General features: G+C 46.8%; 1 protein-coding gene across 2 annotated transcripts; it reads right to left on the bottom strand.

Moving 5' to 3' along the window:
* Window positions 1-1,313: 1,313 nt before the first annotated feature.
* Window positions 1,314-26,999, bottom strand: MED8 (mediator complex subunit 8). 2 transcript variants are annotated; one of them, XM_050961231.1, is made up of 7 exons: window positions 26,913-26,999; window positions 21,862-21,980; window positions 14,791-14,935; window positions 13,897-14,037; window positions 13,381-13,462; window positions 4,418-4,666; window positions 1,314-1,817 (listed from the first exon to the last, which is right to left on the bottom strand). In XM_050961231.1, the coding sequence occupies exons 1-7, from the start codon at window positions 26,916-26,918 to the stop codon at window positions 1,753-1,755; spliced, it is 807 nt and encodes a 268-aa protein (XP_050817188.1). In that variant the 5' UTR covers window positions 26,919-26,999; the 3' UTR covers window positions 1,314-1,752. The 2 variants fall into 2 exon arrangements, with proteins under 2 accessions (XP_050817188.1, XP_050817187.1); XM_050961230.1 differs by lacking the exon at window positions 26,913-26,999 and adding an exon at window positions 26,481-26,612.
* Between the last annotated feature and the right edge of the window lie 5 nt (window positions 27,000-27,004).

The following is a 27,004-nucleotide window of genomic DNA, read 5'->3' as shown; positions in this document are numbered from 1 at the left end:
ATATCTAGTCCAACCCCCTGCTCAAAGCAGGACCAATCCCCAACTAAATCCATAGTGATCAAGTAAGCAGGCAGTAAGGAGGACATGGGGGGAAGGTCAGGAGCTGTTTTAGCCACGTTGAGCTTGAGCTGATGGCTAGATATCCACAAGGAGCTGTCAGAGACAGGCCAAGATTTCAGTCTGGACAGGAGGAGACATGCCTGGAGCAAAGGTAGAGCTGAGAGTCATCAGCATCCAGATGGTAGTTGAACTTGTATTTGTGGATGAGATTACCCTGTATAGACGTGTAGAGGGAGAAGTGGACCAAGGGCAGAGCCATATGGAGCCACCATATAATGTTGGAGTGCAGCTGAGGATCCCACTCCAAAGGGCATGTTGAATGTGTGACTAAAGACGTAGGAGGAGAACCAGGAAGGGGCAAAATCACCAAAGCCAAGGGAGGACAGGATTTCCAAAAGAAGAGCATGGTTGATAGTGCCAAAGGTGGCTGACAGATTGAGGAGCTTTGTCTAGGAAGAGGTTATTAGAGACTATGGCAAGAGTGCTTTCAGTGTAATATAAGGGCGGAAGCCAGATTGGAGAGGGCCTAGGATGGAACTCCAGACAGCAAGTTCTACACTTTGTTTTAGGACGATAGACAAGATGATCAACAGTGGTCTCTGCTGGCCTTGATAATCTATTATTTTAGACAGTGTGTTCAATGAGCTTTATAGATGGAAGGGAAATGGGGCAGTAGTTGGAGACACAAGTGGAGTCAAGCGAGAGTTTTTTAAAATAGGAAAGGCTAAAGCATGTTTGTATTGCGAGAGGAAAGAGCACGAGGAGAGTGAGAAATTATGGAGAAAAGTGAAAGTTGGTGCGAGGAAAATCAGGACATGGGATGGGATCAGGGCAAGTGGAGACATTAGAGGTGTGTAGATAATAGAACATTTATGCTTCTGTTCCTGCAGCTCCCTCTGCTGTGACCCTCACAACACGGCATCTTGAAGGGTGGTACAGGGTTACTCATTTTCCCCTTAGATGGATTTTTTTTCATTTTAGGACTGGTGCCTGGGGAATAGCTATTTGTGAGTTTTACAGTAAACAAAAATTATGCTGCTCATGGCAGGGAGTGCTGAGTCCAGGTGAAACCCAACAGCAACTCCTGGATTCAACCTCATTATCAGTATTCAATAGAGAACAAGATGTCACATAAATGGCCAGCTCCATGCCATGTTTAGAGGCAAAGCTGTTCTACAGCCATTCCCAAAGAGAAATGAGAATCAGGCTGTGAGGCTCCTTGGAACCTGCAACACAGACAGCAGTGGTCACACTTGGCATAGTACAGGGTCTTTATTCAACAATGGGAGGCAAGGGAAAGGGAGGAGGCAGTGCAACCTTCATGCACCTCCTTACACAAAAGCCAGGAGAAGAGTTTCCTCTGAAGCCGTTCAGGTTCTGCATTTGGATGAAGAGTATGGGCCCTCCAGGCCAGACCAGGTGGGAGACAGGCTTTCCCTTGTCTAGGAAGCTCCCACCCTAAGCATGTGGCCACCAGCAGCTATGCACAAACCCTCCAGCACGGAATAAAACCAGATGGAGGAGACAGCCTGGAGCTCACAGGAGGGGAGAGCCCACCCACAAATCTCTCTGCTGGGGATGATGAGTGGAGGCTTGAGGGGCTCTGACAGGCATGGAAGGAAATCCTCTAGTGGCAATTGACAAGAAAAATGCTGGTGTTGTGTGGTCAGCCAGGATGAGGCTCCTCTCTGCTCATCTCTGGTATGGATGCATTGAGGCAGATTTGATGTTGGTCTTTATGCCACTGGGTATCTTACCTAGAGAAGAAAAAGGAGTCATGCAGTCACTTGAAAAGAGAAAGGGTCTATGCAGGACAGCACCACATCAGTGCAGAAATAGCCCTATTGGGAGCCATTCAGTCCCAACCCCAGGCTCCAGGGCAGGACGGTTAGAACATAAGAATGGACACACTGGGTTAAACCAATGGTCCATCTAGCCCAGTATCCTGTCTGCCGACAGTGGCCAATGCCAGGTGCCCCAGAGGGAATGATCAGAACAGGGCCATTATCAGGTGATGCTCTCCTGTCATCCAGTTCCAGCTTCGCTCCCATCCTAAAAAAACTCTTCCCTCTTCCTTACGGGTTACACCCTTCCTCACATTTGCAGGCAGGGAGGTTTGCTACCACTGGTCAGTACTTTGGCTAAGCCATACATTATAATTTGTTCTTCTACAGCACTTGCCACTTCACAAGGATCTGAGAGCATTAATGACTAACACTACACTCGGTCTTCCTCCATGTTAATTTAGGGTTAAGGCTGCTGCTCAAAGGTATTTTCCATCAACACTATCATTGCACATCCAGGACCTCACCAGTAGGCAGAGTTACATCCACGCTAGCCTCAGTTAATACCTCCTTCCCCAAACATCATACCCACCATCCCTGGATTCTCTGGCAGCTTCAAGAATAATTTAGAAAATTGAGGTTTTTAGTGAACTAAATAGGCGCATGCGTAATTCAATCAGCTCAGCTTTCCTTATGATATTTAATTCAGTTGTTTCTGGGCTGCCCTAAATTCAGTGTTGTGTGCTACAGAATTCTGTATTGACACTACATTGTCATTTCATTGCCAAAGCTGGGGGTGGAAGTGGAGGTGTTAGCAGCTGGGCCCCCCACACCCTTGGAGTAACACATTAACTTGAGGTTTCTGCTAACAGGACCAACCATGAAATCGCTAACAACGCTGTCATTTACACTGTCATTGTCAGGATTCATAATTTATCACCCCACTGAGATAAATGAGGCCATTCTACCTCTCTGGGCCATTGTTTCAGACTGTTTGCTGACCCCGGCAGACACACTGCACTGGGTATGCTGGGTTATATTTCAAAGGATTCCTTCACAACCCTAAGGGCTAGAAATGTGCGTTTTGAATAAAGCTGAGTTTCTGGAAGACACTTACACATCACAGATCCATGGGCCTGGAGTGGATCCTAGCACCAAACTTAGCCAGGGTCTGCACCTACGTAACTCCCTGCTGCTTTGAGCATCCACAGCACTCACGTTCTATTGCTCGGAGTCATGCCAAGGAGTGCCTTCCTGCTGACTTCGGCATTTCTGGCTAATGACCGATATGACAATCAAGGTCCAGACACCCCGGGGCAGAAGGGGAGTGAGGCAGTGATTTACAGAACAAGAATACCGCATGCAAAGTATATTGAGTAACGTCTTCTATCACAGCCTGTCGTGTTCTGAACGTGGTAGTCATAATGAAATAGGTATACAAACTGGTTATGACTCTAAGTATTTTTATCTATAGAAGAGTGTGCTAATAACCTGTACTACAACTTCAGCTCCACCTCACAGCAAGGAAGGGCACCTCCTAAGGCAAGTGGCTCCATGTAATCATCATGGTCCAGCCCAGGAACAGATAATGAAGAATGATGACAGTTAATGGGGAGACACATGAGACATCCCCTGCTATCACCTCAAGAGGGAATTTCCCCAATCTTAATAACCACGAGTCACCATGGTTTTGGGGGAGATCCCCTTAAAAAGGAGGCTTTCATCCAGAAACCGAGGGACACTTCTAGGCAGGAAGCTGTCAGTGAATGCCAGGTTCCACCCGTGTATTAAGAGAATATAGGTTCATTTCACAGTTTGTGTCCCTTTGTTGACTCCAGCTCTGAGTTAGTATTTTATGGCAATTTGGATCGTATTATGGGTTAACCCAGATCCCCAAGATACCGAAGTCTGCTCAGCTACACCCTGGCGTCCTCCACAATCCCACATCCTGGCAATTATTGTAACTCCGCATGTACGGTTATTTAGCCAGGTCTAAAGTTGTGCGAGTATCAGAGCCATGACAAACTGAATTCTTCTGTTAAGAAAACAGCATCAAATGGAAATAAGATGCAAACAGTGAGGGTAACTAACCTCGAGAACAGGTTCCCAAGGGACATAAGCAAGTTCTCCATCACCTGGTATCTCATGACAGAATTTCTGTCTAAAAGATCTGCTCTAGCTCAGCCACAGGGTACTGGGCTGGAGATAGGAGTCTCTGGCCTGTGCTACACAGGAGGTCAGATTAGATGGTCATAATGGTCCTTTTTAGCCTGAACACCATGAATCTGTGAACAGTTCCATAATATCTAGATTTTAATAATGAGAGGTGTCCCTCAAAGCCAGGTCTCTCCACTTCCATGCTACCTATGCTCTGCTCTCCCTGTCCTGAGCCCCCACCTTGCCCCAAAGAGGTCTCTATCAAAGCCAGGTTTCCCCAGCTCCATACCGCGTATCCCTCTGCTCTTAGAGCGAGCTCTCCCCAGCAGCACAGCGAGCGTGGTGGTTGGGGCAGGACTGCTGATGTGCCTCTTTTTTTCCCCACACACCAAGCACTCTTGGGTGTTCTTATTTACCTGGCTGGCCTGCCTGTGACATCTGCACTCCTCCAAGCATTGGCTGCTGTTGGCTAGAAGCACCTGACATCTGGACCTGCTGGATGCCTGAAGCCCCTGCTATGATGGCACCGGTAGCTGGCTGACTTGCTTGGACAGGTCCCCCTGAGCCTGGAGGCCTCCGGTTCGACAGCCCTTTTCCAAATGCCACGGCTGCCACCAGTGCATTGGTATCAGCAGGGTTAAAAGTCTGCTTGTTCTGCCGTAAACCTGCAGGGAAAGAGAAGATTTCTGGAGCATTTCAACAGCCAAGCCCATTGCACACTTCCCAGGAGACAACCTGGGCTCACTACTGTCCTGACTCTGTAACAATGAACTTGGTGAGGATACCAGCAGATGAAACTGAATAAGGATGGGCCAGCGTGCTAGTGGCACTCAGGAGACTGGGGCTCTATACCCCTCAAGGACTCCTTGTGTGACCTTGTGCAAGTCAGTCTCTGTGCCTCAGTTCCCAATCTGTAAAACAGAGACAATAGCCCTGCCCTGCCTTACTAGGGTGTATGATGGTAAGTTCACTAAAGACTGTGAGGTGCTCAGACACTATGGGACATCTGCGATACACCCTTGAGGCCCCTTTCTCCAAGATACCATGCTGTGGACTGGCAGATAACAATGGAATAAGAAGGCCCAGCCTACCCAGGCTGTTGGAAAATCAAACCTACTTTCAAGAACTGAACATACGTGGGTTCAGGTAACAGGGTCATGCTGTGCGTGATCAGTCCATGTTGGCCATGGATACTGGAAATACCTAAGATCTGTTTTTAAAAACAGTAGATTTCCTGTATAGATAAAAACTAATTTCCCCATGCTAATTTCCCTCTACTGTTACTCACACCTTCTTGTCAATTGTTTGAAATGGGCCACTCTCATTACCACTACAAAAGTGATTTTTCCTCCTGTTGATAATAGCTCATTTCCACTTTTAATTCAATTGTCTCAGAACTGACCCCCTCACTTGATAAGGAAACTCCCATCTTTTCATGTAAACTTTGAAATGGGCCACCCTGATTACCACTACAAAATTTGTTAGTCTCTAAAGTATATATTCTGCCTACTGTATTTTCCACTCCATGCATCTGTAGTAGGCAGAATATATATACATAGTACATTTATTTGGGCATAAGGTGCACAAGCACTCCTCGTTGTTTTAATTTTAGAACTGAGACTCCTAATGGCATATAAAATGGTTATTTGCCTGTTCAGTAACTGCTGCCCTTCACCATGTGCTGCACAAGTCCATTCCACTTCAGGGTGAGCACGTGTCTTCAAGTGCACCAAAGCCAGAGCTCTTTTTCCCATACCAGTACCCATAAAGCAGCGCATGCACTATCCACATGCTTATAATAAAATGAAATAATAATTGGAGATATACCCATCTCCTAGAACTGGAAGGGACCTTGAAAGGTCATGGAGTCCAGCCCCCTGCCTTCACTAGCAGGACCAATACTGATTTTTGCCCCAGATCCTTAAGTGGCCCCCTCAAGAATTGAATTCACAACCCTGGGTTTAGCAGGCCAATGTGCAAACCACTGAGCTATCCCTCCCCTATCCTTGTGTTGCTTGCCAATGGTATAAAGATGTAGACCTGACTTGACCTGACCTGACCTTCCCTCAGTTCCTTCTTACTCGAAAACAGTAAGTTGGAGTCTAATATAGAGGGTAGGAGGGTGGGTCATGGAATAGATGTGTGCAATACAGCTCAAAGAACAATTGTTACAGAACAGGTGAGTAACTTCTTTTTTTTCTTCCTTCAAGTGATTGCTCATGTCCATTCCACTTCAGGTGCAGTGCAGAAAGGAGGAAGGTTTCAGAGTCTATCTGAACAAGAACTGCAATACAACTCATCCAAATATGACATCTTCCCTTGATGCTTGCACTTAGGATGGAAGAATCCCATTCGCTGTTACAGACTAGGGACTCAAGTATCAGAGGGGTAGCCGTGTTAGTCTGGATCTGTAAAAGCAGCAAAGAATCCTGTGGCACCTTATAGACTAACAGACGTTTTGGAGCATGAGCTTTCGTGGGTGAATACCCACTTCTTCAGATGCAAGATGCATCTGAAGAAGTGGGTATTCACCCATGAAAGCTCATGCTCCAAAACGTCTGTTAGTCTATAAGGTGCCACAGGATTCTAGACTAGGGACTGAATGGCTAGGAAGCAGTTCTGCAGAAAAGGACCTAGGGGTTACAGTGGACGAGAAGCTGGATATGAGTCAACAGTGTGCCTTTGTTAGCAAGAAGGCTAACTGCATTTTGTGCTGTATAAGTAGTAGCATTGCCAGCAGATCGAGAGATGTGATCATTCCCCTCTATTCAACATTGGTGAGGCTTCATCTGGAGTACTGTGTCCAGTTTTGGGTCCCATACTACAAGGAGGATGTGGAAAAATTGCAAAGAGTCCAGCGGAGGGCAACAAACATGATTAGGGGTCTGGAGCACATGACTATGAGGAGAGGCTGAGGGGACTGGGATTGTTTAGTCTGCAGAAGAGGAGAATGAGGTAGGATTTGATAGCTGCTTGCAACTACCTGAAAGGGGGTTCCAAAGAGGATGGATCTAGACTGTTCTCAGTGGTGGCAGATGACAGAACAAGGAGTAATGATCCCAAATTGCAGTGGGGGAGATTTAGGTTGGATATTAAGAAAAACTTTTTCAGTAGGAGGGTGGTGAAGCACTGGAATGGGTTACCTAGGGAGGTGGTGGAATCCCCTTCCTAAAAGGATTTTAAGATTAGGCTTGACAAAGCCCTGGCTGGGATGATTTAGTTGGGAATTGGTCCTGCTTTGAGCAGGGGGTTGGACTGGATGGCCTCCTGAGGTCCCTTCCAACGCTGATATTCTATGATTCTATGAAAATATTATGACTCGGGTACATATTTTCATATCCAGGTTGTAGCCCTGCAAACGTCATTTATGGGCACCTTACCCAAGGAATGCAGCTGATGCTGCTTGAGCTCTTGTAGAAATGAAGGTTACCCACTTGTAACTGGAGCTCTTCAAGATGGACTCTGCATATTGCCCCTCATGGGATATGTTGAGTAACCTGGGCTATCACTAGCTCTATACTGAATAGGCTAGCCAATTTAGTCAATTTTATATATTGTCTTTAGGAAACAACAAAGGTTATTGAGATTCGCAGTGTCAAGAGGAAACCACACAACAAAGGTGCTGCCATCTGGGAACTGGTTATCCTAAGAGCTTTGATTTCTTAGATCAGTGGAAATTATACCAGAGCTAAAACACAGAATTCAGCTGAGTGAAGCCAATGTTTGTTTTTACTTGGGTACACACCTGCTAAACCACAGCACACATGCTACAATCCTCTGACAGACCCTGCTCAGGGAAGAAGCTCAGGCTTCACCATGATGAGAGTGGGTTCCTCCACCTCTTACTGTAATAGTGACATCGGACGCCTCCAAAACAGGTTGGAGAGTGTGTCAACAATCTACTACCATAAATATGTATTTGGTGTTTAAACTTCATGAAAACTATGGGATATTATAAGCATTATTTTCACTTATCTGTATCCTGTTATAATGTAATGGCAAACATTTACATTCTCATTTATTTAGTGGCAGAGGTATGACAAAGACGCCTTGTATAATGCAAACAAAGCATTTTAGCAGGAAAGTACTAATTAGTGTGCATTTGAAGGCAAGTGGTAATTGTGTGTGATAATCAGCGATCCAAGACCCTAAATAGACTCTGGGTGGTGACCCTGTCAGTTTGCTTTCTGTAAGAAGCAGCCGTAAGTATGGATTCAGGGAAAGATTCTGCATCCCTGGCCTGTTTGGACTGGATGCAAAGCAGGGGACCCAGAGAATCTGGCACCTTGAAAAGACCATTGGGAAGCTGGCAGTTTGTTACATCGCTGCCATCGTTTGGAGTTACCAGACTGTGGGTATGTCTACACTATGGGATTATTCCGATTTTACATAAACCGGTTTTGTAAAACAGATTGTATAAAGTCGAGTGCACGCGGCCACACTAAGCACATTAATTCGGCGGTGTGCGTCCATGGTCCGAGGCTAGGGTCGATTTCTGGAGCGTTGCACTGTGGGTAGCTATTCCGTAGCTATCCCATAGTTCTCGCAGTCTCCCCCGCCCCTTAGAATTCTGGGTTGAGATCCCAGTGCCTGATGGGGCAAAAATCATTGTCGCAGGTGGTTCTGGGTAAATGTCGTCAGTCATTCCTTCCTCCGGGAAAACAATGGCAGACAATCATTTCGCACCCTTTTTCCCTGGATTGCCCTGGCAGATGCCATAACAAGGCAACCATGGAGCCCATTCAGCTTTTTTTTACTGTCACCGTATGTGTACTGGATGCCGCTGACAGAGGCGATACTGCAGCACTACACAGCAGCATTCATTTGCCTTTGCATGATAACAGAGATGGTTATCAGTCGTTCTGTACCGTCTGCTGTGCCATTTGAGATGACAGTTATCTGTCGTTCTGTACTGTCTGCTGCTGTCATGGGTGCCCCTGGCTGAGGTCAGCTGGGGGCACAAAGACAAAAATGGGATGACTTCCTGAGTCAATCCCTCCTTTATGGTATCTAAAAATAGAGTCAGTCCTACCTAGAATGTGGGGGAAGTGTACTAGAGAACCAGAGAGCACAGCTGCTCTGTGTCAGATCCCGCAGAAATGATGAGCTGCATGCCATTCACGGGGGGTGCCCCTGCAACAACCCCACCCATTGCTTCCCTCCTCCCCCAACCTTCCTGGGCTACTGTGGCAGTGTCCCCCCCCCATTTGTGTCATGAAGTTATAAAGAATGAAGGAATAAGAAACGCTGACTTGTTAGTGAGATAAAATGATGGGGAGGCAGCCTCCAACTGCTATTAGTCCAGGCAGGACATTAAGCGGTGTGGGGGAGAGGAGCCCAGCATCCCACTACAATGATAGTCCAGGCAGTACAGAATCTTTTCTTTACACATGAAAGGGAGGGGGCTGATGGAGCTCAGCCCCCAATTGCTATGATGAAGACAGTTACCAGCCGTTCTGTACCATCTACTGGGAATGACCGGGAGTCATTCCTATTTTTACCTAGGCGCTCCCAACCGACCTCACCTGAGGCCAGCCAGGAGCACTCAGCAGATAGCAAGCATATTGTATCGTCTGCCACCGGGGAAGGAAGAGGAGTGGATACTGCTCTTTACTGCCGCAGCATTGCGTCTACCAGCAGCATTCAGTAGACATAGGGTGACACTGAAAAAAGTCAAGAAATGATTTTTTTCCCTTTTCTTTCAAGGGAGGGGGGAGCGTGGAAGGGGGTACATTGACGAGCTATACCCTGAACCACCCCGGACAATGTGTTTGACCCTACAGGCATTGGGAGCTCAGCCAAGAATGCAAATACTTTTTGGAGACTGCTGGGGACTGTGGGATAGCTGGAGTCCTCGGCACCCCCTCCCTCCCTCCATGAGCGTCCATTTGATTCTTTGGCTTTCCGTTACGCTTGTCACACAGCACTGTGCTGTGGACTCTGTATCATAGCCTGGAGATTTTTTTCAAATGCTTTGGCATTTCATCTTCTGTAACGGAGCTGTGATAGAACAGATTTGTCTCCCCATACAGCGATCAGATCCAGTATCTCCCGTACGGTCCACGCTGGAGCTCTTTTTGGATTTGGGACTGCATGGCCACCCGTGCTGATCTGCGCTCCACGCTTGGCAAACAGGAAATGAAATTCAAAAGTTCGCGGGGCTTTTCCTGTCTACCTGGCCAGTGCATCCAGTTCAGATTGCTGTCCAGAGCGGTCACAATGGTGCACTGTGGGATACCGCCCGGAGGCCAATACCATCAATTTGCAGCTACACTAACCCTAATCCGATATGGTAATACCGATTTTAGCGCTACTCCTCTCGTTGGGGAGGAGTACAGAAACCGATATAAAGAGCCCTTTATGTTGATATAAAGGGCCTCGTGTGGACGGATACAGCGTTAAATCGGTTTAACGCTGCTAAAATCGGTTTAAACGCGTAGTGTAGACTAGGCCTGTGACTACACCATGATAGAAGGAACGCAAGAGGTGAAGTGCTTGATTTTGATGGATATTTTGGATTCTTTAGATACATTACATTGGTATGATACAGGGCTATTATGTTTTGAGGCTGCGGATCCTTAGCCAACGTTGGACCCACACTGAATTCACAAACCAAGGGATCTGATGAATAACCGGAAATGGGCAATCTTTTCCAGCTCTGAGATGTTTCATTCTGGCTTTCCGTTTGCTTGAACCGATGTCCCCAGGTCCAATGTGATGTCAGGGCGTTTAAGTCCTGTGTCCTGAATGGTCTCAGTAGAGGGCTGTACCCTTCTTGCAATGGGGTCTGAATCTTTAGCTACTGAATGCTTGGTTGCCTTGGAACTAGAGCTCAGTGCAGAGGTTGATGCCTTTGGCGTAACCAACTTCCTCAATCTGGAAATGCCCGGGGCTGATTCAGGCCACCTGTTCTTTCCCTCAGATAATTCTGATACCCCTCCAATCCCGAAGGGGTAACAGTCAAAACTTCTTGTAATAAGAGGGCTTGAAATGTTTTGTCTCTCCTGCTGGACATGGGGAGTGAATGTGCAACAGACAGCACAACACGAAGGACGGTGTCTTTTCTCTAGGCATTTAAAGCACATGGAGTGGGCATCCAGAGCTAGGAAACCCACGGAGCATAAAGCGCATCTTTTAAAGCCACACTTCTTTGTCTTCGGCCCCACCATAGACATTGGTACTGGCACTAGATACTAAAACCGAGACTAATGCTATTTACTATGAACTACTGGCTAACAAACTAAACGTACTAAACTGTCTGACTATCCTAAGAGAATAAAGGCACTTATCAAAGCTATTACAGATCCACAAGATCCGGAGAAGGACCATATCCATCCCCAGCGCTTCAGTTGGAAGGAAATGTAAAAGCAGCAAAGAATCCTGTGGCACTTTATAGACTAACAAACGTTTTGAAGCATGAGCTTTCATGGGTGAATACCCACTTCGTCAGATGCATGTAGTGGAAATTTCCAAGGGCAGGTATATATATGCAAGCAAGCTAGAGATGATGAGGTTAGTTCAATCAGGAAGGATGAGGCCCTGTTCCAGCAGTTGAGGTGTGAAAACCAAGGGAGGAGAAACTGGTTTTGTAGTTGGCAAGCCATTCACAGTCTTTGTTTAATCCTGAGCTGATGGTGTCCTGAGCTGATGGTGAGCTTTGTTTAATCCTGAGCTGATGGTGATTCAGAAAGATTTGAGAGCCTGGATTGACGCCTGGTCCCTCTTAGGACTAAGAGGGACCAGACGTCAATCCAGGCTCTTCAAATCTTTCTGAATCATCATCAGCTCAGGATTAAACAAAGACTGTGAATGGCCTGCCAACTACAAAACCAGTTTCTCCTCCCTTGGTTTTCACACCTCAACTGCTAGAACAGGGCCTCATCCTCCCTGATTGAACTAACCTCATTATCTCTAGCTTGCTTGCATATATATATCTATCTATATCTATATCTATATCTATATCTGCCCCTGGAAATTTCCACTACATGTATCTGACGAAGTGGGTATTCACCCACGAAAGCTCATGCTCCAAAACGTCTGTTAGTCTATAAGGTGCCACAGGATTCTTTGCTGCTTTTACAGATCCAGACTAACAAGGCTACCCCTCTGATACTTGGAAGGAAATGAGATGGTTGGGTTGTGCTGTCTCTTTGTGCTAATATTTTTGTTTCCCTTTTATCTAAACCAACCTAGTGCTGTGTCTGAACTGAAGTAATTGTTAACTCCAGTTAAAGTAGTGAACTGCGATTTTGTCTCTTCAGAGGAGCAACAAACTTGTCCCCAGAGAGGGCTGAGCAGTTCAGGACAGATGGTTCTGGGGTGCTTTGGGGCTGGGGCGTGTTGAGGTCACCCTTCAAGTAGTAACCGAGGCTAGGGAAGACTGGGGGAGGGGAGGGCCTGCTGGAGTCAGATCGCTGAATCAGGGCTGCAGAGCACACACCACTCAGGGCACTGCATGCTTGTCTGGTGGCTGTTGTTCTGCAGGCTGAGAGTCACAGCAGCAGAGCAGAGTTACAGGGCCTCTCACTGGCCTGGGTGGAACCCCAAAATGTGACAGCCCCTAATAATGAGTCGATAACAGCAAAGCAAATACCTTAGCCCCCCTCACCCCCACCCTACATTCTGGGCTTCCCAGGGTGTCCTGTCTGTTACACATCTGTCTTGGTTAGATGGTAAGCCCTCTGAAGAAGAGAAAACCTGTATTTTGGATTTTGGACAGCACCACTCACAGCATCAGCACAGAAAAAACAAGAAATAGCAGCCTGCATGGAGCGGTGCTGTTTATGCAGACAGAAGCATGGCTGGAGATAAAATGCAAGGGTGCTCAACACTGTGTCACCCAAAGTGAGTCAGAGCAGGCTGTTGCATGTCTTGAAACATAGGGCATGAACAAGCCTAGGGCAAGGCTACCAGCTGGCACATTCTTGACTCATTCAAAACATGGCTAAGGGGTTTCTTGTTTTCTCCTGTATTTGCATTGTCATTCTAATTACTTTATGCTGATTAAGATACTGTGTGGGGAAACTCCAGGAGCAGCATTTAGGGTCACCTAGAGGGATATAAAGTGAAGTTGCAGAGATGGCCAGAATGACATTCCTGATGGGATCAGAACTCACCTGAATGATGCTAGTTTGGATCAATTAGATTTCCCTAAAGCAAAGAATAGCTATTGCCTGGCACAAAGGAAACTCATCTCATGCCGTCTGGATTCCTTTCTAAAAAATGGCTCTTCTGGCTCAGCCTCTCTTCCCCCCACCCACCCCGAACTCTTTTCCCATAAGGCCCTTCCGCTATCCCCAGGCTCTATGGTTTGTGTTCTACTTGGCCTCTCAAGCCTTCCCCCTGGACTCTCTAACCCACCTCCACCTTAGTGCCATACCTCCACTCTCAGACTCTCGCTCCTCCTTGCTGATTTTCTCCAGCAGATTTGAGCACATTTTGTTCAGGCTCTGGATCTGTTTCTGCAAAGTGAAAATTATGAGAAAATGCAAGGACACCTTCAGCATGGTACAAGACAGCAAGGTTAGCATATAAAATCTTTCCCAGCGGCTGTGTGACTGAATGAGGCATTTAGGGAGTCTGGATCCAATAAAAGGTTGGCGGGGAAGCCATGTGAACGACTGTGTACTCCTCATCTCTGCTGATCAAACAGCAGTTCCTACAGAATGGGAAGTGGTTATGGTGCTGTCACTGTAGGAGGAGGTGGAGCCCAATGGTCTGGGGCAGCTGGAGCAATCACAGAAGGGGAAAGGGAGAAGGGCCAAGAAGAAAAGCAAATTGCAACAAGGACAGAATGGCAGGCTGTAGCAACTCAGGAGCGAGACAGAGAAATGGGGAGCGTGCACCTGTTCTCTTCATTGAAGGTGGGTGCAGCACCTAGCTGTTCCTCCCCTACCTGTGCCACATCAGAGCTGATTCGAGTTGCATCTGTAATCAGCTGCTTCTCCTGCTCCTCCACCTCAGGGTCAGGCTTGGTACGGAGGTGGTCCGGCACCACCTCATGGCTGAAGACTGGCACACGCCCTTCTGTCTGTCGCTGGAACAATCAGAGAATCTACGATCAGAGCCCAACCCTCTAGCAGAGCAGTCACACAACTGGAGCAAAGAATGCTGGCTAGGAAGCTAGAGCCCTGCTAACAATTTGCTGTTGAGGGATTTTGATCTATAAAGCATTAAATGGTTTGGGTCCTATCTAATTAGGTTCTTACACTACGCTTGTCCTCATGGTATCCAAACATTCTAGGGGCTACCCGAGATCGCTCTTCTCTCCCACAGCGATGCCTGCCAGGACAGCCACATTTAGCTGGCATGCTTGTGCTAACAGCCCTCACATTTCAATATCGGGGGGGCCTGGGAGTTCTTAGTGGTGTGTCTTGGACTGTGGTATTTACTACACTGTTGGTCAGTTAGCCGAGGACATGATGCAAGATGCAGACTTTTTCTGGAGAGAGCATGGCTGAGGCTAAGTTCCTGGGCAGCCAGTGGGGAGGCCTGTCAGTACAGGGATGCTCTCTCTGGGGGGCCTTGGCTGCACGGTAACTGCATTTTCACAAAGTGGAACAAGGAATATAGACTGTACCAAAGTGCAAGTTGGAAGGTGAAACCTCTCCACAGAGCCACTCTGGGATGAGCCACCCCTCCCCCAAACTGTTCATCCCCCTCTTCCTTCTGTGGGAAGGCTGTGTGTGTTAAGCATTAGGAGGTTGTAGGTGAGTTGGAGATAGTGCCTGAAGCACATTCCAGCACTCCATGGGTATCTCTCATCAGAGCAAAGCTGCCAGGTTCTTACCATGATCTCCTCATCACGGTCTGGAGATAGCACCAGGGGGATGATGACCTGGTTGCGCATTAGGGGTGTCTTCTCATGCTTCAGCACTTTGTTCAGCGTGTTCAACTGGCCTGAGAGCAGCGCAAAACTGTCCAGTACTGAGGGCCTGGGAAGGGAAAGGGGATGAGTGAGACCTGGGAAGGGATGCAGGAGACAGAGAGAGCTCTCTCACAGCTCAGCCTCGGCTTGTCATCCACTCGTCTCTGCAAGACCCCCAGACCCAGGGGCAGAGCAGGCTGGAGGAGGAACAGTGATTTCTGGTATTTGTGAAAGAAGCCTGCCTCAAAGCAGGGACTAATAACTCCCCCTTTCCCTGTATGATGCCATGGGTAGCGCCATTCCCAGCACCACTGGAATAGAAAAGGGGGAGGAGGTGCCTGTAGGTTTTAAATTACATGCACAGAAAGAGATGCAGTTTTCCTCATCGCTCACTTCCCATTGTGATCCTTATGGCAGTGCCTGAGACACCCTTTTAAGTTCTACCCAGCACCTGGCACTAGGAGTAGAGAACGTGCTCATGGTTTGGCTGTTGAGATTAAGAGCCAACAAAGTAGATAATGTTTCAGGTGGGAAGTTTGCTTAATAAATACCATCAGCGAAGCCCCCTTCAACTTTCTTTGATTTCTTGGAGAAATCATCAAGGAGGTTCTGACAATTCTGCAGGCCTTTTACAATGCTGCATATAAACAGTGACTCTCTCCAATGTTTCACTGTGGTACCTTACATTAAAGAGAGACTCCATAGTTTAGTTAGCAGCTCAGCCATTTTGTCCTGAATGTCCTTCAGAAGGTGAATGTCATTATGTGATTGACGTCAAAAACCTCTATGCAAATGCATAGCAATGTCAAAAAACAAATGCAAGAGCTATGTTTGTGCAGAGGTCAGGTGGCATAGCTGGCAAGACCAAGAAACGTGGAACAAACAATTTACCTATCGTATAGTAAATGTGGGTTTTCAAGATGTCTTCTCCAAGTGGATCCCACTCAAGAAGTGCTTGGGGAGCCATGCACACAGTTTCATGCACTAGGCCCAAGCGCGTCATGTAAGATTCACATGGACAAAGATTCAAAGCAACAACTACGATTTTTACTGCCACACATAGGGTGGGGCTGTGGGGAAGGCCTGGGTAAGATACAGAGACAGATAGTGGCCCTAATCAGGAGTAGTAAAAGAATGAGATGGATCTGGTCTCTCTCAGATCTCAATGTGATTCTGTCTGTGGCTGGAATTAAGGATCTCAAGGCTCCGTTGACGTTCCCAATTTAACAAAGATCCCAGTCTCCCTTGGAATTGTACATGCCTCGGTTTGGTACCAAGGAGTTGCAGGCCAGTGCCGAACCAAGGATGCAGCTCAGAACTGAGGATAGATCATACAAGTCCTCATACATCCCCTCCACTAGAACCCCTTTGGAGGATGACTCCTAGTGGCATGGGCAGACAGATCTGAAGGCCATCTCTAGATAGGGATAAAATCCAACTGGATCTTTCCTTTCAGTGAACTCTCAGATCTGAGAATGATAAGAAAGCTGGCTGCACTGAGGCCTGACCAGATCCACCTGTCCGTGCCTTTGCATATTCATTCACAGATTCACAAATTCCAAGGCCAGAGGGGACCATTGTGATCATCTAGTCTGACCTCCTGTACAGCACAGGCTAGAAAACGGACCCAAAATAATTCCTAGAACACGTCTGCTAGATAAACATCCAATCTCGATTTAAAAATTGCCAGTGACAGAGAATTGACCAAGATGTTTGGTAAATTTTTTCAGTGATTAAATACTCTGTCAAAAATGTACACCTTATATCCAGTCTGAATTTGTCTAGATTGGATCAGCCATTGGATCGTGTTTGACCTTTCTCAGCTAGACTGGAGAGCCCATTATTAAATATTTTTCCCACGTCGGTATCGTACTTATAGTCTGTAAGTCAGTCCTTAACCTTCTCTTTGTTAAGATAAATAGATCGAGCTCTTTGGGTCAATCACTATAAGGCAGGTTTTCTAATCCTTTATTCGTTCTTGTGGCTCTTCTTTGACCCCTCTCCAATTTATCAACATCCTTCTTGAATTGTGGGCACTAGAACATAGTATTCCAGCAGCGGTCACAACAGTGAAAAAGAGAGAGGAAAAATACGACAAAGAATCCCGTTTCACCTTATAGACTAACAGAAGTATTGGCGCATGAGCTTTCGTGGGTGAATACCCACCTCCAGATGCATCTGACAAAGTGGGTATTCACCCATGAGAGCTCATGCTCCAATACTTCTGTTAGTCTATAAGGTGCCACAGGACTCTTTGTCACTTTTTACAGATCCAGACTAACACGGCTACCCCTCTGATAGAGGAAAAATAAACTCTTTTACTCCTATTTGAGATTCCCCTGTTTATTCATCCCAGGATAGCTCTTTTAGTCACAGTACTGGGCGCTCATGTTCCAATACTTATCCACTATGATTTTTTTCAGAGTCTCATAGACTCAAGGACCGGAAGGGACCTCGAGAGGTCATCAAGTCCAGTCCCCTGCCCTCATGGCAGGACCAAATACTGTCTAGACCATCCCTAATAGACATTTATCTAACGTACTCGTAAATATTTCCAGAGATGGAGATTCCACAGGCAATCTGTTCCAGTGTTTAACTACCCTGACAGTTAGGAACTTTTTCCTAATGTCCAACCTAAATCTCCCTTGCTGCAGTTTAAGCCCATTGCTTCTTGTTCTATCATTGGAGGCTAAGGTGAACAAGTTTTCTCCCTCCTCCTGATGACATCCTTTTAGATACCTGAAAACTGCTATCATGTCCCCTCTCAGTCTTCTCTTTTCCAAACTAAACAAACCCAATTCCTTCAGCCTTCCTTCATAGGTCATGTTCTCAAGACCTTTAATCATTCTTGTTGCTCTTCTCTGGACCCTCTCCAATTTCTCCAAATCTTTCTTAAAATGCGGTGCCCAGAACTGGACACAATACTCCACTTGAGGCCTAACCAGCGCAGAGTAAAGTGGAAGAATGACTTCTCGTGTCTTGTTTACAACACACCTGTTAATTCATCCCAGAATCACATTTGCTTTTTTTGCAACAGTATCACATTGTTGACTCATATTTAGTTTGTGGTCCACTATGACCTCTAGATCTCTTTCTGCCATATTCCTTCCTAGACAGTCTCTTCCCATTCTGTATGCGTGAAACTGATTGTTCCTTCCTAAGTGGAGCACTTTGCATTTATCTTTATTGAACTTCATCCTGTTTACCTCAGACCATTTCTCCAATTTGTTCAGATCATTTTGAATTTTGACCCTGTCCTCCAAAGCAGTTGCAATCCCTCCCAGTTTGGTATCATCTGCAAACTTAATAAGGGTACTTTCTATGCCAACATCTAAATTGTTGATGAAGATATTGAACAGAGCCGGTCCCAAAACAGACCCCTGCGGAACCCCACTTTTTATACCTTTCCAGCAGGATTGGGAGCCATTAATAACTACTCTCTGAGTACGGTTATCCAGCCAGTTATGCAACCACCTTATAGTAGCCCCATCTAAATTGTACTTTCCTAGTTTATCTATAAGAATATCATGCAAGACCGTATCAAATGCCTTACTAAAGTCTAGGTATATCACATCCACCGCTTCTCCCTTATCCATAAGGCTCGTTATCCTATCAAAGAATGGTAACAGATTAGTTTGACACGATTTGTTCTTTACAAATCCATGCTGGCTATTCCCTATCACCTTACCACCTTCCAAGTGTTTGCAGATTTCTTTAATTACTTGCTCCATTATCTTCCCTGGCACAGAAGTTAAACTAATTGGTCTGTAGTTTCCTGGGTTGTTTTTATTTCCCTTTTTATAGATGGGCACTATATTTGCCCCCCTCCAGTCTTCTGGAATCTCCTCCGTCTCCCATGATTTCCCAAAGATAATAGCTAGAGGCTCAGATACCTCTTCTATTAACTCCTTGAGTATTCTAGGATGCATTTCATCAGGCCCTGGTGACTTGCAGGCATCTAACTTTTCTAAGTGATTTTTTACTTGCTCTTTTTTTATTTTCTCTTCTAAACCTACCCTCTTCCCGTAAGCATTCACTATATTGGACATTCCTTCAGACTTCTCAGTGAAGACCGAAACAAAGAAGTCATTAAGCATCTCTGCCATTTCCAAGTCTCCCGTTACTGTTTCCCCTTCCTCACTGAGCAGTGGGCCTACCCTGTCCTTGGTCTTCCTCTTGCTTCTAATGTATTGATAAAAAGTCTTCTTGTTTCCCTTTATTCCCATAGCTAGTTTGAGCTCATTTTGTGCCTTTGCCTTTCTAATCTTGCCTCTGCATTCCTGTGTTATTTGCCTATATTCATCCTTTGTAATCTGACCTAGTTTCCATTTTTTATATGATGCCTTTTTATTTTGTAGGTCACGCAAGATCTCGTGGTTAAGCCAAGGTGGTCTTTTGCCACATTTTCTATCTTTCCTAACCATCGGAATAGCTTGCTTTTGGGTCCTTAATAGCGTCCCTTTGAAAAACTGCCAACTCTCCTCAGTTGTTTTTCCCCTCAGTCTTGATTCCCATGGGACCTTACCTATCAGCTCTCTGAGCTTACCAAAATCCGCCTTCCTGAAATCCATTGTCTCTATTTTGCTGTACTCCTTTCTACCCTTCCTTAGAATTGCAAACTCTATGATTTCATGATCACTTTCACCCAAGCTTCCTTCTACTTTCAAATTCTCAACGAGTTCCTCCCTATTTGTTAAAATCAGGTCTAGAACAGCTTCCCCCCAGTAGTTTTTTCAACTTTCTGAAATAAAAAGTTGTCTGCAATGCAGTCCAGGAACTTATTGGATAGTCTGTGCCCCGCGGTGTTATTTTCCCAACATATATCTGGATAGTTGAAGTCCCCGATCACCACCAAGTCACGGCTTCCCAGGATACAGTCCGCATCCTGTATTCTGTTCCCAGATGTATCCATTTAGCTTTATTAAAACACATTATTTGTTTGTGGTCAGCTTAACCAGGAGATCCAAATCACTCTAAATCAGTGAGCTGTTTTCTTCATTATTTACAACTTCCCCTAATTTTTGTGTCATATGCAAACTATCAGTAATGATGTTGTGTTTTCCTCCAGCTCACTGATACAAATGTTAAATAGCGTATGGCCAAAAACTAATCCCTGCAAGACACCATTGGAAACACATCCACTTGATGATGATTTACAATTACATTTTGAGACCTATCAGTTAGCCAGTTTTTAATCCATTCAATGTATGTCACACACAAATTTTATTTCCTTCTAGCTTTTTGTTTTGTTTTTTTCCAGGCAAAATGGTGTGCAGTACCAAGTCAAACACCTCACAGAAGTCTATCTATATTCGTCAACACAAATTCCTTTATCAACCAAACTTGCAATCTCATCAAACAGAGATGTTAAGTTAATTTGACAGGATCTATTTTCCATAAACCCATGTTCACTGGAATCAGTTACACTGCCTTCCTTTAATTCTTTATCAATCGAGTCCTATATATGGAAATACCCCTTCCTTTCCTTGTGGGTGGACACTCCTTTCCAGAAGGACTGACTCACAAGACAAGGTCACTGTAACGAAGTGGGAATGTTCTTGATGTGTTATTTGAATGCTGAGTGGGGAGTATTGACCTGGGAAGGTTGCAGGGGAGTTTTGCTGGGACCATCTGCATTGGGGAAGAGATGATACCTGAGCATGTGACATGAGAACCCAGGAGGGGGGTTGGAAGCCAGGTGACACCTCTGCCTGGGAAATTGGACAAAGGACCCAAAGGCTGGGGGAGGTGGTGGGGGGAGGCTGAGTAAGAGGCTGGAAGGAGTTTCAGTTTAGAGCTGACTGGAAAATGGAGGGGGGGCCCCAAAGGGGCTTCCCAACATGGCTGTGGCCTCCCTGGGGCCCCCAGATGGACCTAACTAAAGGGGGTCCCATTATCTGTACTGACAAGACCTGTTTTGGACTGTGTTCCTGTCGTCTAAATAAACCTTCTGTTTTACTGGCTGGCTGAGAGTCCTGGTGAATCACAGGAAGCCTTGTGTTCCCCCACACTCTGTGACAGTCACATCTCAGAGCACATGCAGTACTGAGTTGTGTAGAGTAATTCTATTCTTTCCAGGGTCTTACACCGTGCCCATCACCACGGCATCTGAATGTGTAAAATGTGGCAATTTTTAGAAGTGGGAAAAGTGGGGAGTTCACCCACCCGGAACTCAGAAACACCAGAAAGGATTGTGCTCAAACTCTCCTATGAAGTTAATCTCTGGGCAAAAACCAAACCTTGAAAATTTCAACCCCAAAGTTGAATTTTCACAGTTGAAAAGTCATGACAGCATATAGGGAGAGATGTATCTCCCTCAAGCACTTCAATACTGTGGTGATAGGCGCTGCATAAAAACCCTAGGACAAAGACCTAAACCGAGATTTAGAAATCAATTGCAATGCTGGACTAACAAGCAAGAAAACCACCCACATTAGATCAGATGACAGAACCAGACCCTTTCTAGCATGAAGAATATCGTGCACAACTATCCTTATATTCCCTAGAAGTTCTGTGGCCTGTGCTACACAAGAGGGTCGACTAGATAATCAGAGTGGTTCCTTCTGGCCTTAGAATCTATACAGAGCAAGGGAGGGTCCCTGCTTACTCCATTCCTGACTGGTTCTGAAGCACACTTTGCTCAGGAGCCAATACAAGGAGCAGGCACCTCTGTAGTTTGCACTTCTTCTACAAGGCTTGTGGCTGCTTCTTTGTTCAGAAGATCATCTGCCAAACCCAGTGTGTGGGCACCTTCCCTCCAAAATCACCTGATCATCATGTGGTAACACCAGCAATTGCTAACATGAAAAGTTAATATTAAGGAAAGTTTTGTTGGGTGGAGATTCTTTTCATGGGATTTATCAGCTGGAAATAAGGGCCACGTGTGCTGTCAGGCCTCTGTGAACCCCAGCAAGCAGAATGTAGAGCACATCTTGCACAACAGGACAGATTAGCCATGACACCCCACACTCGCAAACATGCACACCCTCTTACCATGTGAGCCGGTCATACTCATTCTCTAGCTTATAGATGAAGCTGACCAAGGAATTCTTCAGGTCAGCCACCTGGCTAATAAGCGCCTCCAGGGACAATTCGAGCTGCTTCTCCTCCCTCTGCAGAAAGTGGGAAAGAGAGGGGTTAGGACAAGGCCTAGGGCTCTCCTCAACCCCAGAAATGCACAGAGGTCATCAGACACAAACATATATGTTTTTTTCTCCTGCTGACGATAGCTCATCTCAATTGATTAGACTCTTCCAGTTGGTATGCATACTTCCACCTTTTCATGTTCTCTGTATGTATAAGTATCTCTTGTCTGTGTGTTCCATTCTATGCGTCCGAAGAAGTGAGCTGTAGCCCACGAAAGCTTATGCTGAAATAAATTTTTTAGTCTCTAAGGTGCCACAAGTACTCCTGTTCTTTAAACACATATGCATCGCCCCACTCGCCCTTATCAGATAGAGTAACACCACTCTTCCAGGAGAGAAACACGCTGGAGATAAAATGCCCGGGGTTTCTTCTGTCACAGCCCCATTTCCCTTCAGCCAGGAACTCAATCTCATGCAGCTCACAGGCAGCTGGTCTCTCCTGCATTTCCTAAGCACCACTAGACCCAACCCCCTCGGGTAATCACCTGAGAGTCAGGTACCAGCCTCTTTCCTTCACTCCCTGCCTTTGGTCTTGCACTGACCAGGTCATTTCCAGTGGCCATGGAACCTGTAGGCTCCCATGTTTCATCTGTCATTTTTAATTTGTGGCTGGTGCTCAGACACTGCAGTGATTAGGGTCATATAAATACCTAGACCCACAAAAAGAGTTGACTAGTGCCTTTCATTTCAAAGTGTTTCATACCTACATACAGCCATCTCACTGACATCCTCTGGGATGGAGGGTGGCAGACAACTGGGGCACAGCATGCCACCTAACAGATGTGCGGGTATCTGCAGCCTAGGAAGCTGGGTCAAACCCTGGACTCTTACAAAAAGCACCCTAGGATCTCGGCTATTATATGTTACTTACACAGTAGCAGAGTTGCATAAAATTCTTTATGAAACATAGTTGGACTAGGTCCCTGCCCCAATAATTTACCAATGTAAACCACAAAGAGAATAATACGCCAAGGAGGGTGAGAGAGAGCAACCAAACAATGGGAAGGGAATGCTGATTGGGAAAGCTGATCATGACACAGTCTTTTTACAGGCATCCACCCACAGCTCTCACCACACCCTTCCTGTCTCAGAGCAACCATCCTTCTCCATCCTCCACCTTTCCCCCTCACTGGATCCATCTCCCCATCCTGGTTACATCACCCCTCTATGGTTCCCACCAGCTCTACTCACTCCTCTTCCCATTCCAATGTACCACTCCTCCCACCACCACAAATCCAGATCCCACATTCACATCCTTCTCTACCACCTCCTCCTCCTCACCTCTGCTGACATTTGCACCAGTCCTGGTCCTGTCTGCATCCCTACCCACTCCACCTCCCACACACATGTCCACCATCACCTCTGCTCCCTCATGGCACCATTCCCAATCTCACACCCATTCTCCTCCACCCCCATGCCCTACCCTGTCTCTCTTTGGAACATTACACCATTTCTAAAAAGATTACAGCCATCCACGAACTCTCCATATCTCCCTCCTACCAGGACCTGGTTCTCACAGAGACCTGGATCCCTTTGTCTCATCCAGCCTTTGCAGCTGCCCTCTTACTGAGGCCCCTCCTTCTCTTACATTTCCCACCCTGGATCAGACTGTAGTGGAAGTGTTGGACCTCTCCTCTCCTGCTCCTACCGCTTCCATCCTCTCCCTCCTCCCCTATTTTGAACAGCACTACATGCGACTCTTCTCTCCTCTCCCACTCCACCTTGCTCTCATCTACCATCCACTTAGCTCCTCCCCATCAGCCTCCCTCTGGCTCTCCTTCCTCTCCTCGCAATCTCCCACATTCATCCTCAGTGACTTCAACGTCCATGTTGATAACCCATCCAACCTCTCAGCTGCACATTTCCTTACCCTTCATTTGACCTGCAGCCCTGGTGCCACTCTTGCACTCACCAAAAGGACCATTCACTTGACTCAGACTTCACCAAGCACTGCTCTCTCTAACTCCTGCGTTCCCTCTCTCTGACCATCATCAGCCCTCTTACAGCGCCGCTCATCAGCCCCTGCCCTCCCGCCCTGGCACTCACCTTTTCTGTTTGCCTCCAGCCCATCAGCGCTTCTCTTCTGCTCTCAGCCCTCTCCTCCCTTCATAGGATTGTTGATTCACTCCAGGCTTCACTCACCTCCATCCTTGATTCCTTTGACCCTCTCTCTTATCACAAGGTCCACCTTGTCAATCCCCAGCCTTGGGTCACCCCCAACATCTGTTTCCTCTGTGCCTGCTCTCACACTGCAGAGCATCTCTTACGAATGAGCAGGCTGACTTCCTCCACTACAAATCTGTTCTCCTCCATTTCAGTTCTGCCATCTTTCTACCTAAATAACACTACTTCTTCAACTTCACTGACTCCTATGGCTGCAATGCCAACTGCCTTTTCACCACCTTTGACTCAGACTTTGTCTACACTAGCACTTTTGTTGAAAAAACTTTTGTGGGTTGGGGTGTGAAAAAACATACCCCTGACTGACGTAAGTTTCACTGACAAAAGCACCAGTGTGGACAGCACTATGTTGGCAGGAGACACTCTCCAACTGACATAGCTACCGCTGCTCATTGGGGGTTGTTTAATTATGCCAGCGGGAGAGCTCTCTCCCGCTGGTGTAGAGCATCTGCACAGGAGCTCATATGGCGGCGCAGCTGCAGAGATGTAGCTGTGCCACTGTAAGGTCCATAACGCAAACATGGCCCTACTCTTCAAACACACTCCTTCTCCTGCCACAGGAGCTCACTGATTTTCTTGATGAAATACAACATGACCTTCCCCCTCCCCTTGGCTTGCCTTTCCCTTCACCTTTCCCCTCCAACATCTCTCCCTCTGCACTGTTACACATACAGAAGTGTCTCATCTGCTCTCTTCCTCTAACCCCTCCACTTGCCCCAGTGAACCAATCTCCTGATCTCCCTCACTGCCCACTCTGATCCCCACCCTCACTTTTCTCCTTAACCTCTCATCATTCTCAGGCTCTTTCCTCTCTCACAAGATAAACGTACTTTAGTCTCTCCCATATTAAAAAAAAAACCAAATTGCCTGTAACCTCACTTGCCTCTCCAACTGTTTCCCTGCCTCCTACCTCACTGAACATGCTGTCTACAGTCCATGTTAGACCCTCTTCGATCCAGCTTCCATCCCTTGCACGCCACTGAAATCACTCGCAGCAAATCTCTAACGGCCTCTTCCTAGTCAAAGCTCCGAACCAGTACTCCATCCTCATCCTCATGGACCTGACAACGGCCTATGGCATAGTCAACCATACTCTTCTCCTTAAAATCTTGCTCTCCCTTGGTTTCCAAGATTTGGCTCTCTCCTGGTTCTCCTTCTAACTCTCTAATCGCACCTTCAATGTGACCTCATCTGCCCTTCAAACTTCTGCCATTTTTCACAAGGCTCTGTCTTCGATCCCCTTTTCTTCTCACCTTATCTTTGGGTAATCTCATCTGCAAACTGACATTCAACCACCATTTCTATGCCGATGACTCGCAGACCTACCTCTCTGCTCTATCCTTGTCTCAATCTGTCTCTTTCACATCTCCTTGTGGATGTTTAGCAGTCAGCTTAAGGTTAACATGGCTAAAACAGAGCTCTTCCCTCTTTCTGCCCTATCTCTTCTTGATCACTATGGACCACCTTGTGGACAATGCCACCATACTGCCTGCCACTTGGGCCTGGAAACCTGGGTCTCATCTTCCACTGGACCACTCTCTAAGTCCTCACATCCAAGCTCGCTCTAAATTTTGCAGATTCTTTCTGCTTAAGGTTTGTCAAAGATGGACTGTTGTATCCCTCTACACAAGTAAAATTCTCATGCAGGCTATCACCATTTCACATCATGATTATCGTAGCATCCTTCTCTCTGGCTGTGACAAATGCAATCTTGCCCTGCTCACATTCATTACTTATAAGGAGAGACTGAAGGATCTGCGATTGTTTAGTCTGCAGAAGAGAAGAATGAGGGGTGATTTGATAGCTGCTTTCAACTACCTGAAAGGGGGTTCCAAAGAGGATGGATCTAGATTGTTCTCAGTGGTACCTGATGACAGAACTAAGGAGTAATGGTCTCAAGTTGCAGTGGGGGAGGTCTACGTTGGATAGTAGGAAAAACTTTTTCAGTAGGAGGGTGGTGAAGCACTGGAATGGGTTCCCTAGGGAGGTGGTGGAATCTCCTTCGTTAGAGGTTTTTAAGGTCGGGCTTGATAAAGCCCTGGCTGGGATGATTTAGTTGGGGATTGGTCCTTCTTTGAGCAGGGAGTTGGACTAGATGACCTCCTGAGGTCCCTTCCAACCCTGATAGTCTATGATTCAGAATGCTGCTGCAAAGATCATTTTTGTAGACAGTTGTTTGACCATGTCACCCTTCTCTTCCCATCTCTTTCCTGGCTCCCTGTCCTCTATTGCATCAAACATAAGCTGCTTAACTTCACTTTCAAGGCCTTTGTGACCTGTCCCCACCTTGCCTATCATCTCTCCTTCACCATCAAGTTTTTGACTCTTGTCTCTGAGCAGCCCATGATGTGAACCTTCATCGCCCACTTGTGATATTTTAAAATAAGCCATGCCCCACCCCCACTCCATCTCACACAGTCCCCAGTCATATCCCACTCCCCTCTGTCTCAGAAAGCCCCACAGCCATGCCCCTCCCCCCAACCCCCAGCCATGCCCCGCCCCCTTCCCCCTCCCCCAACCCCCAGCCATGCCCCGCTCCCTCCACCTCCCCCAGCCATGCCCCAGCCATGCCCTCCGTCTCCCTCAGCCATGCCCCGCCCCCTCATCTCACACAGCCCCCCCCAGCCATGCCCCCGGCCCCGAGGGACACGTTCACACGGACTCCGAGTTCGCGGCCGCCTGTGGCGATGACCAGCCCCACGGCTGAGTCTCGCGCACCTGCATGACGCAGCCTCCTGCTCTTCCCTGCGCGCAGGGTGGGGGCTGGCTCGGCTCCCTTCTACTTCCGGGTCACGGGGTGAGAGGTCATC

The sequence above is a fragment of the Gopherus flavomarginatus genome, chromosome 7 (genome assembly GCF_025201925.1).
Source record: "Gopherus flavomarginatus isolate rGopFla2 chromosome 7, rGopFla2.mat.asm, whole genome shotgun sequence".
Classification (NCBI taxonomy): domain Eukaryota; kingdom Metazoa; phylum Chordata; order Testudines; family Testudinidae; genus Gopherus; species Gopherus flavomarginatus.
Note: the sequence above shows the minus strand (reverse complement) of the source record. Positions and strands in the feature narration are given on the sequence as shown.

Coding starts and splice junctions, on each gene's coding strand:
- MED8 (XM_050961230.1), bottom strand. CDS start 26,603: ATGGAGTGGGGGTGGGGCATGGCTTATTTTAAAATATCACAAGTGGGC. Junction 14,936..21,861: donor GAGTATGACCGGCTCACATG/GTAAGAGGGTGT, acceptor TTCCCTTCCCAG/GCCCTCAGTACTGGACAGTT. Junction 13,463..13,896: donor TCAGCTCTGATGTGGCACAG/GTAGGGGAGGAA, acceptor TTCACTTTGCAG/AAACAGATCCAGAGCCTGAA.